The sequence below is a fragment of the Nanorana parkeri genome, unplaced genomic scaffold, assembly GCF_000935625.1.
Source record: "Nanorana parkeri isolate BGI_ZX_2015 unplaced genomic scaffold, ASM93562v1 scaffold1500, whole genome shotgun sequence".
Classification (NCBI taxonomy): domain Eukaryota; kingdom Metazoa; phylum Chordata; class Amphibia; order Anura; family Dicroglossidae; genus Nanorana; species Nanorana parkeri.
The window spans coordinates 306955-318286 of NW_017307768.1; the positions used below are offsets into that span (position 1 = coordinate 306955).

The 11332-nt window shown below is 48.4% G+C and overlaps 1 protein-coding gene across 1 annotated transcript in view; it reads left to right on the forward strand.

Annotated features, from left to right (window-relative positions):
• The first annotated feature begins 725 nt into the window (after positions 1 to 725).
• Positions 726 to 11332, forward strand: part of CHRNA2 (cholinergic receptor nicotinic alpha 2 subunit) — a 68897-nt gene continuing 58290 nt past the window's right edge. Inside the window, exon 1 of the mRNA XM_018570301.1 lies at positions 726 to 988. Within this exon, the coding sequence (XP_018425803.1) occupies positions 919 to 988 (70 nt within the window). The 5' untranslated portion in view covers positions 726 to 918. The remainder of the gene's footprint in view (positions 989 to 11332) is intronic.

Genomic DNA, 11332 nt, shown 5'->3' on the forward strand with positions numbered 1-11332 from the left:
CTATCTATGCAGGGAAAGGGTTAATATAGTAATATGAGCAATGTTCTATCTATGCAGGGAAAGGGTTAATATAGTAATATGAGCAATGTTCTATCTATGCAGGGAAAGGGTTAATATAGTAATATGAGCAATGTTCTATCTATGCAGGGAAAGGGTTAATATAGTAATATGAGCAATGTTCTATCTATGCAGGGAAAGGGTTAATATAGTAATATGAGCAATGTTCTATCTATGCAGGGAAAGGGTTAATATAGTAATATGAGCAATGTTCTATCTATACAGGGAAAGGGTTAATACAGTAATGGAGGCCCTCTTGTCTCTGCTTAGGTAAAGGGTTAATACAGTAATGTGGGCCCTCTTGTCTCTTCTCAGGTAAAGGGTTAATACAGTAATGTGGCCCCTCTTGTCTGTGCTTAGGTAAAGGGTTAATCCAGTAACGTGGCCCCTCTTGTCTCTTCTCCAGTAAAGGGTTAATACAGTAATGTGGCCCCTCTTGTCTGTGTTTAGGTAAAGGGTTAATCCAGTAATGTGGGCCCTCTTGTCTCTACTCAGGTAAAGGGTTAATCCAGTAATGTGGGCCCTCTTGTCTCTACTCAGGTAAAGGGTTAATCCAGTAATGTGGGCCCTCTTATCTCCTCTCAGGTAAAGGGTTAATAGTAATGTTGGCCCCCTTGTCTCCTCAGGGCTCCTCTCTCCCGGGTGTGGACGGCGGAGGACTCTCCTGGACCTGATTCAGCACCGCGGAGAGCTCCCGGTTGGTGGGAATATTTGGCAGTTCAGCACCGAGGACAGATCCCGGCTCATGGACAGCTCGGCGCTGCTCGCCCGTACACTTCCTGAGCTGGATGTGAGCTCCGGTTAGCGGTCCCGGAGGGCTCTGGAAGAGGCTGGAAATAGAACAACACCCCACTCAGCAGGATGGGCTACCGACTCTATGCACTCATGTTACTCATACGTTTCCTCTGTTATATAACAGCCTGCACCACAGGTAAGAGTCAGGGGGTCACCTGCACTCCTCCCTGCTCTCATATAAGAGTCAGGGGGTCACCTGCACTGCTCACTGCTCTCATATAAGAGTCAGGGGGTCACCTGTACTCTTCACTGCTCTCATATAAGAGTCAGGGGGTCACCTGTACTACTCACTGTATCCTACTGTAAATTTTTACTCCATTCCCTTCCTGTGCCCATTATGAGGGGTCCCCACCATCCCTGTGCTGAGTTCCTGGGTCTGTACACCTGCTGTGCCCATTATGAGGAGCTCCCACCATCCCTGTGCTGAGTTCCTGGGTCTGTACACCTGCTGTGCCCATTATGAGGAGCTCCCACCATCCCTGTGCTGAGTTCCTGGGTCTGTACACCTGCTGTGCCCATTATGAGGAGCTCCCACCATCCCTGTGCTGAGTTCCTGGGTCTGTACACCTGCTGTGCCCATTATGAGGAGCTCCCACCATCCCTGTGCTGAGTTCCTGGGTCTGTACACCTGCTGTGCCCATTATGAGGAGCTCCCACCATCCCTGTGCTGAGTTCCTGGGTCTGTACACCTGCTGTGCCCATTATGAGGAGCTCCCACCATCCCTGTGCTGAGTTCCTGGGTCTGTACACCTGCTGTGCCCATTATGAGGAGCTCCCACCATCCCTGTGCTGAGTTCCTGGGTCTGTACACCTGCTGTGCCCATTATGAGGAGCTCCCACCATCCCTGTGCTGAGTTCCTGGGTCTGTACACCTGCTGTGCCCATTATGAGGAGCTCCCACCATCCCTGTGCTGAGTTCCTGGGTCTGTACACCTGCTGTGCCCATTATGAGGAGCTCCCACCATCCCTGTGCTGAGTTCCTGGGTCTGTACACCTGCTGTGCCCATTATGAGGAGCTCCCACCATCCCTGTGCTGAGTTCCTGGGTCTGTACACCTGCTGTGCCCATTATGAGGAGCTCCCACCATCCCTGTGCTGAGTTCCCAGGTCTGTACACCCGCTGTGCCCATTAGGGAGGGATCCTGCCACCGGTACTCTTGGAATGGGTTGGCTTCTGATTATAAAACGCTACAATAGATAAGACTAATCTGGCCAGTACTTCCTCTAGTCTGCGTTCTCTTTTCTACTCCTGACATGCATTCCATTAATTCCCTGCACCCTCCAAAACTAAAATGAAAGTTACATGCACTTTAAATGTTCTTTTACACTCAAGCAACATACATACGTGAACATGTCCTGAGATCAGTGCTCAGGAGGGAGGAGCCAATCCGGCGTCTGTTGCATTGCACCGCTCTGTCTGTGAACACCCCATAGAGAAGAGTGATTGTCTATTCATTGCTGCTGCTCATTTATTTCCAGAAGGTATTGAATCCAGCCAAGCAACTAGCATTTTCAAAAGGTTTTCGCCAATGGCAGCCCCGCGTGTTTAATTTTCCGGTCAGGCATTTTGTCATTTTAGTCCTCAGAGGGTGGAGGACTCAGAGGGTGGTGGACTCAGAGGGTGGTGGACTCAGAGGGTGGTGGACTCAGAGGGTGGTGGACTCAGAGGGTGGTGGACTCAGAGGGTGGTGGACTCAGAGGGTGGTGGACTCAGAGGGTGGTTGCAGGTATTTGATGCCGATTTATGGTGGAATGATTTGCCTTCGCCGGGAATGATTGTCCTGCGGAGCAATAAACGCACTCAATAAATGGGAGGCATCTGCTGGAGCGGAGAACGCGCCCCTGCAGAGAATACACGGAGGCTCCTCGGCTTTGATTGTCTCTCTCTAACTACAATAGGTTTTCTTATTTCCCCGGAACTCCGGCATTGTGACCGCGACGTGACCGCCCCCTTCTCCAATGTTATATTTAAAGTAAACCCATCACAAGAAGTTCATATACCCCGGGCACCCACCGGAGCCCCTACTTACCTTTTCCTTTACCAATTTGTCATCACCATTCCCTAAGAAACCCAGTACAGCTGCACCTGTCATCCAACAATCATGTGGTGGAGCTGGGGTAGACAACCACAGCACTCAAGCTGTGGTGAAACTACAAATCCCATTATGCTTCTGCCTCTGGGAGTCATGCTTGTGCCTCTCAGACTCTGTCAATGCCTAATGGGACTTGTAGTTCCACAACATCTGGAGCATTGAAGTTGCCTACCCTTGTATTAGATGCCTAACATATTTAATAGGGAGCCAACAGGGTGAACCATTACCCTGGCCCCCTTGACACGTGCCCCAGATCTTCTTCTGAGTGCCTCATGCCTTCTTATGCAGGTATTTGATGCCGATTTATGGTGGAATGATTTGCCTTCGCCGGGAATGATTGTCCTGCGGAGCAATAAACGCACTCAATAAATGGGAGGCATCTGCTGGAGCGGAGAACGCGCCCCTGCAGAGAATACACGGAGGCTCCTCGGCTTTGATTGTCTCTCTCTAACTACAATAGGTTTTCTTATTTCCCCGGAACTCCGGCATTGTGACCGCGACGTGACCGCCCCCTTCTCCAATGTTATATTTAAAGTAAACCCATCACAAGAAGTTCATATACCCCGGGCACCCACCGGAGCCCCTACTTACCTTTTCCTTTACCAATTTGTCATCACCATTCCCTAAGAAACCCAGTACAGCTGCACCTGTCATCCAACAATCATGTGGTGGAGCTGGGGTAGACAACCACAGCACTCAAGCTGTGGTGAAACTACAAATCCCATTATGCTTCTGCCTCTGGGAGTCATGCTTGTGCCTCTCAGACTCTGTCAATGCCTAATGGGACTTGTAGTTCCACAACATCTGGAGCATTGAAGTTGCCTACCCTTGTATTAGATGCCTAACATATTTAATAGGGAGCCAACAGGGTGAACCATTACCCTGGCCCCCTTGACACGTGCCCCAGATCTTCTTCTGAGTGCCTCATGCCTTCTTCTGAGTGCCCCGTATCTTCTGCTCAGTGCCCCAGATCTTCTTCTGAGTGCCCCGTATCTTCTGCTCAGTGCCCCAGATCTTCTTCCGAGTGCCCCGGACTTTCTTCTTTGCTTGGTTGTACCTTCTATGTTGTGGATGTCACCGGCCTTTAGGCCAGGTTCACACTATGACGATCCGTGACGGCGCAGCAATTGTGCATGAAACTGTGCGGATGCCCGCGCGGTCACGGATTCTCCCAGCACCGTCGATCGCGCTGGCGGTGCCATTGTTATCTAATAGCACCCCAGTCGCCCTGGGCGGATCGCATCGTTTACTGCCGCGATTCCACCCGTGCAATCGGCTGTTCGGTTTAAACAGCCGTATATGTACCTTTGTTCTGCAATTGCCGCGCGGATGTAAACCCCTTGAAAATCAATAAGGGGCCTCACGTAGGGTTGCCACCTTTTTTATTAAGCGAAACCCGAAAACTCTATCAACGCGCATTTTTTTTGGAGAACTAGTGGTGGCTTATTCATATGTAAATAGCGCCACCCAGTCATATGTATATATATCACAGTCGAGACTATTTTAAGTGGGGGGCCAGTAGCCCCTATCTTCATTTTGGCTGTCGAATTTTGGACATCTGTGTCCGCGTTTCTGCTGCCATGAAATCCGGACACAACATTCAAAACCCGGACTGTCCGGGTGAATCCTGGACAGGTGGCAACCCTAGCCGCACGGTAACCGCTGTGTGCAACTGCACATGATCGTGCAGTCCCAGGACACACGTCCCGGATCGCCCAGGTCTGCACCAACCAGTTAGAGCTCTGAACATGATACAATGTATCTGCATTGAGTAGAATTTTTACAAACATCTATACCTGTACATGAAGCGCGCAATAACATGAAAGTCCCAACTGACAGTCAGGTAAACATTACAGTAATAACATAAATTTTGCACCCACTCAATGACATTATAGGTTCTCCTAAATCATATTAGAGGTGTGTTTTATGTCACTCACACCGGGGTTGGTGATTCATTTATTTTGAAGAAACTGTAAGAAAACCATCTGCATCAAAAATTCCCCACACCATTTCCAGAGGAGCCGATGCCCTTCTCCTTCCGGGCACTCGTGGTGAAGAGAGTCCTCATCTAGCGGGCTCAGCCCAGCCGTATGTGTTGCTAAGCTGCCGGCAGACATTGGAAACGTGGAGGAGAGATGGAGGCAGCATTCTCCATGAAGATACCAATGACGCCATAGAGCAGGCTATGAGTGAAACCCATCAGGGAGCTATCAATGGTGTCCAGCCAGCACGGCAGCTGGGGTACACTTAGGATTTTCACTCAGTGTACATTAAAGTAGAAATGATAAAATAAGGGAGGGTTATAACCCGTCAACTCTTTTGCCACCTGCGCCCCATTAGGAAGATTTCCTATCACTTCCAGGGAAATGCTAGATGCTTGGCTGTTATAGTATAATCTAGACAAACTCAGTGCTCCAGCTGTGATAAAATTTCAAATGCCATCATGCATCTGCCTTTGGGAGTCATGCTTGTGGCTGTAAGTCTTGCAATGCCTCATGGGACCAGAAGATAGACAACATCTAGAGCACTGAGATTGTATACCGCTGTACTAGAGGCATATTATGTATAATGGGGAGCCCACAAGGTCAACATGGGCGTTTCTAGACTCTAGCACCAAGAGCATATGCCCTGGATCTTCTACTGAGTGCCCTGGGTCTTCTAATAAGGTCCCCTGGGTCTTCTACTGAGTGCTCCGAGTCTTCTACTGAGTGCTCCGAGTCTTCTACTTAGTACCCCCGATCTTCTACTGAGTGCTCCGAGTCTTCAACTGAGTGCTTCAGCTTTTCTACTGAATGCCACAGGTCTTCTAATGAGGTCCACAGTTCTTCTGCTGAGTGTCCCAGGTTTTCTGCTGAGTGCCCCACTTTTCTACTGAGTGCCACCCTGGGTCTTCTACTGAGTGCTCCGGGTCCTCTATTCAGTGCTTCAGATTTTCTACTGAGTGCTCCAGGTCTTCTGCTGAGTGCTCCAGGTCTTCTGCTGAGTGTCCAAGGTCTTCTGCTGAGTGTCCAAGGTCTTCTGCTGAGTGTCCAAGGTCTTCTGCTCAGTGCCCCAGGTCTTCTGCTGAGTGCCCCAGGTCTTCTGCTCAGTGCCCCAGGTCTTCTGCTCAGTGCCCTAGGTCTTCTGCTCAGTGCCCCAGTTCTTCTGCTCAGTGCCCCAGGTCTTCTGCTCAGTGCCCCAGGTCTTCTGCTCAGTGCCCCACATCTTTTACTGAGTGCCCCAGGTCTTCTACTGAGTGCCACAGGTCTTCTACTGAGTGACCCAGGTCTTCTACTGAGTGCCCTCCTGGGTCTTCTACTGAGTGCTCCGGGTCCTCTACTCAGTGCTTCAGATTTTCTACTGAGTGCTCCAGGTCTTCTACTGAGTGCTCCAGGTCTTCTACTGAGTGACCCAGGTCTTCTACTGAGTGACCCAGGTCTTCTACTGAGTGTCCCCTTTACTTCAAGGAAAATGATATATCCCTGGCTGTTATGCTATAATCCAGGCAAACTCGGCACTCCAGCTGTGATAAAGCCACAAACCCCTTCATACCCCCCGCCTCTGGGAGTCATGTCCGTGGCTGTCAGTCTTGCAGTGCCTCATGTGACTCATAAGTCCACAACAGTTGGGAGTGCTGAGGTTGTCTACCCCTGTAGGCAATCATCCTAATACTGAGAAGAAGCAAGATAGTAAAAATGTGAAAGTCAAAGCTTTCTGCTAGAATGGGAATACTCTGTAGTTCTCCTTTAATAAATGACATACAGCTCTATATGTAGGTGTCAGTGTAATGCACTGATAGAGCAGAGAGACGTCTTCACATCTCTGGATTGGGTCGCCCTTTTGCCCCACATAACAGAGATACACGACATCTGTCTCTTCACTTGTACAGAGCTGATATTCCATTGTGTCTAGAGGGATCCATCCATTACTCCTCTGCCGCCGTCAACATGTCTAATCTGACTCGTGACTCACTCAATCGTTCAATCTTCCAACGAAGTCTCCCGGCTGGGAAAAGTTATTTCTGGTTTCTGAGACACTTCAGGAGTAACTGTGAGTGATTCCCTCCGCTATCAGGAGGCGCTGCGCTGGTACTTTTCTCTCCGCCAAAATAAAACCCTATAAATCAAATTCCAATTTGCTTCCAGATTCGGCCCGAGCTAAGCGAGGGATTACTTTGAGGTTATACAGATCTCAAAAAGTGGAGTGCGGTAAAGACGACTGAGAAAATAGACTTTAAAGCAGGGAAAACAGGGACTAGAGAGCTCACCAATCATCATTATGCCCGTGTATGTATACAACAGTGACGTTATTTGCATGAGAGATGCTGAATTGATCCATGAAGTCCCATAATGGGGCAAGATGCATCCAAATATGCTCTATTTTGGCTTTTTGGAGCTTCTTTGGATACATCAATATAGCCGCTCTATTGGGGCATTTGGAGCTCCTTTGGATACATCAATATAGCCGCTCTATTGGGGCATTTGGAGCTTCTTTGGATACATCAATATAGCCGCTCCATTTGGGCCTTTTGGAGCTTCTTTTGATACATCAAGATAGCTGCCCTATTGGGGCATTTGGAGCTTCTTTGGATACATCAATATAGCAGCTCTATTGGGGCATTTTGGAGCTTCGTTTGATGCATCAATATAGCTGCTCCATTTGGAGCTTCTTTTGATACATCAATATAGCCGCTCTATTGGGGCATTTTGGAGCTCCTTTGGATACATCAATATAGCTGCTCCATTTGTGCCTTTTGGAGCTTCTCTTGATACATCAATATAGCTGCTCTATTGGGGTATTTTGGAGCTCCTTTGGATACATCAATATAGCAGCTCTATTGGGGTATTTTGGAGCTTATTTGGATACATCAATATAGCAGCTCTATTGGGGTATTTTGGAGCTTCTTTTGATACATCAATATAGCTGCTCCATTTGTGCCTTTTGGAGCTTCTCTTGATACATCAATATAGCTGCTCAATTGGGGCATTTTGGAGCTTCTTTGGATACATCAATATAGCAGATCTATTGGGGCATTTTGGAGCTTCTTTGGAAGGTTTTTTCCTTTTTAAACAGCATTATATGCCCCATATATGTCCTCCCCTTATCATCAAACTTCAGTGGCCATCTGAAGTATACATAATACATTCAGAACTGCTCTCCCATTGACAAAGTTCATATGTTGAGACCCAACATACGCAAGAGTCAGCTCAAAACCAGCCAAATTAACCCCTCTGCAGTGATTGCTGCAGATGCAGAATAGGGCAAGAGATGGATGGATCAATATAGTTGCTCCATTGGGATTCTTTGGAAGGTTTGTACTCTTTTTATATGAAGTAAACCGCCATACATGCCATCTTCTTATCTTTCTCAATGAATAGATGTAGCGGCGTCCCTAGCCGATTTGCCACCCGAGGTGGCAGGGGGGTGGGACTCTCTGGCCAGCTTCCTGCCCAGTTCCTGGCAACCAGTGGCATCACATCGCATCTCTCTGACTTTGCAACCTGGGAAAGGAAACTGCATTGTGCAGCAGAGTGGCCATGTTTTTAGCTCTTTTAGCTTTTGTTTAGTGCCCAATTCAGACATTTAAAAAAAAAAAAAAAAATTATATATATATATATATTCCCCTAGCAGGTCCTAAAAAAAAATGGCTCTAGCTGAAATACTTACCTCCTATTCAGGGCTGTTCTCCGCAGTAATTCCTTTCCACCACTAGATGTCCACGGCCTTCAAGGTTGAATGACACCCAGCATCATTCAACCCAGAAGACTTAGGACATCCTGTGAACTCAGGTCTTCATGGGACCGCCACCTAAAGGGGCATCACCCCTGAACTTATACACACAAAGAGTGTGGTGCTGTGATGATTGGACTTGAGTCCTACACTGTAGCACATTTAGGGTGTACTTGTTTTAGCATCATTCAACCCAGAAGGCCAAGTACATCCGGTGAGCTCAGGGCATCATGGGAACGCCCCCTAAAGGGTCATTCCCCCTGCACTACACACTAATGCAGAATGCAGTGCTGTGGTGATTAGATTGGTATCCTATAATGTAGCACATTTATTATGTACCTGTTTAAAGCTGAGCTCTAGGATCAAATGCTCACTTTGCATAGAAGTAGAGTAATAAGTCGTAATACTCATCTACTTCCTCTTTCCCGCAAGCACCCTCCATCCGTGCATCCGGTAGCCAAAAACTCTTCTATGAGATGTTCCCGAATGACAGTCACATGCTGAAGTCATCTAGTACAATACAAAAGCCCTGCATGGTCTGTGAGGGTGACAAAGCCCCGCCAACAACCCGGAGTGTCAAGGAAAAGAGGTGAGCACCGGAGCCAAGGACAAGGTACGTATTACACTTTAACTTTTAAAGGAGAACTATGAGGGGGGGGGGGGCTTTTCACTCACCTCATAGTTCTAGCCGACCTGTGACAATGAGACTGTCACAGGTCGGCTCAGTAGATCGGGAGGTGAGCGAACACATAGCGGCGTTCGCTCACTTCTCGATCCTGTCACGGCTCTCTGCCGTGACAGGGGAGGGGCTGGATTCCCCCCTCCCCGCTCCGATCCGCCAGCGCTGACTGGCGGGAACGGACGGGCAAAGCTGGCTCTGCCTCTAGATAGGCAGAGCCAGCTGTCAGTCACGCAGCTGGGCGGATCCAGACATAATTGTCGGGATCCGCTTCAGCTGCGGCGTCTTCGTATACTGCAAGCTACAGCTAGCGGTATACTGAGCTTAGGGTGACGGGAGGACGCTATTATGTGTCCTCCCGTTACCCTAAGGAGAACTATGGGGAAAAGCCCTGACCCCCATAGTTCTCCTTTAACCCTTGCAGCGTTGGAGGGGGGAGCTATGCAAAGGAAGTAATTTTTTCCAAGTTCAGCTTTAAGATACAGTATATCTTTTTGGAGGGCGGTGTTACAGTGAAACAAATTCTTATTTTATATAATAAAAAAAAAAAAAGAGCACCTCGTTAAACAATGGCATTGTTAGTCCTTCTTATATAGATATCAGATCTTTTATTGATTGAGGTGCTGTCAGGGTACCATGTGCAGGTGTCCTCACACCGCATGCAGGTACCCACGCAGGAGGGCCAAATTAGTGTGACCACACTAGACAAGATCAATGAGTTGTACCCCATTTATTGTAGACAGCACAACTAAACATAACACCCAAAAGCAAACATAAATTAGCATGAATAAGTAAAGTGACACCAACTAAACATAGCCACAACCCCATACAAAGATAACAGGAGCAAATACAAACCCAGGGTATACAAAGCAGGTAAACCTAGGGAGAAGGGCAAGACGAGGGGGGCCAAGGGAGAAGCCGTCAGGGTACAGTCTGGTAACAGGTCTCAGGACTGGCAGCGGGTAACAGGCAGCGGGTAACAGGCAGCGGGTAACAGGCAGCGGGTAACAGGCAGCGGGCCTCTGGATTCACAGGAAACAGGATACTGAGCCATCATCCTGACTGCAGGGAGGGTTTAAATACCCTCCCAGGAAGCACCAGGTGATGGCTAAGTGCTGGCAGCTGGAAGACACCCGCAGGTGAGCACTGGACTTGCAGATTCCAGCACCACCCAGTGGTGGTCTGGTACCTAACAGTTCCTGGCTGCCTGGAGACACCTGCAGGTGAGCACAGGCACTGCAGGACCTGGCTCCAGCGCCACCTGGAGGTGCTCTGGATCCTGACAGGTGCTGAGCTTTCATGTTATTTTTTTTTAAGCATTGTCTTAATTTATTTTAGTGGAAAGGTGAAAGGCAGAATGTTTTTGGTTGTTTGTCTTTTGTTGCAGTTTTTGCTTGTTTTTTGTTTAGTTTTTTTCATTGGAAAGGAAACAGATTTTACATCCTCTTTGCTACTAATTATAGATAAGCAAGGGATGGAAAATCGTCTTTTCGGATGATTCGATGGCGTGGATCCCGCTGTTTGCTCAGCTGGCCAAACATTTGATTTGTCATTGCTGTTAGTGAACTTGGTGTGCAGTGCACAAGGGGGCCCCTGCATAGAGGAAGCATGTACTCAGAGAGGGGGTGAGCTCCCTGCCCCCCAGGTTGCTGCTGGTGGGATCCAATGGGAATTTATGGGTGTAATAGGGGAGTATCCCTGCCCCCCCCCCACCCCTCCTCCTATCACCTTTCTACCTGTTCGCTGAGTGAAGTTGATTCTTGATCCGAGTCCACCAACCAGATCCTGTGACTCCCAAATTGCCCCCCCCCCCCCAAAAAAAACTCCACTATTACCAGAAAGTTCTATTTGTATGGAGAATATCAATAAAATAAACCAAACAAACCCTATGAAAGAAACGGTTCTATGTAACGTATTGGACGGAGGTATCAGAGACCTCAGGCTTACTCTGCAATAAAGAGTCCAGCAGAGACAGGGAACGGCGGGGGTGTCCGACCCAG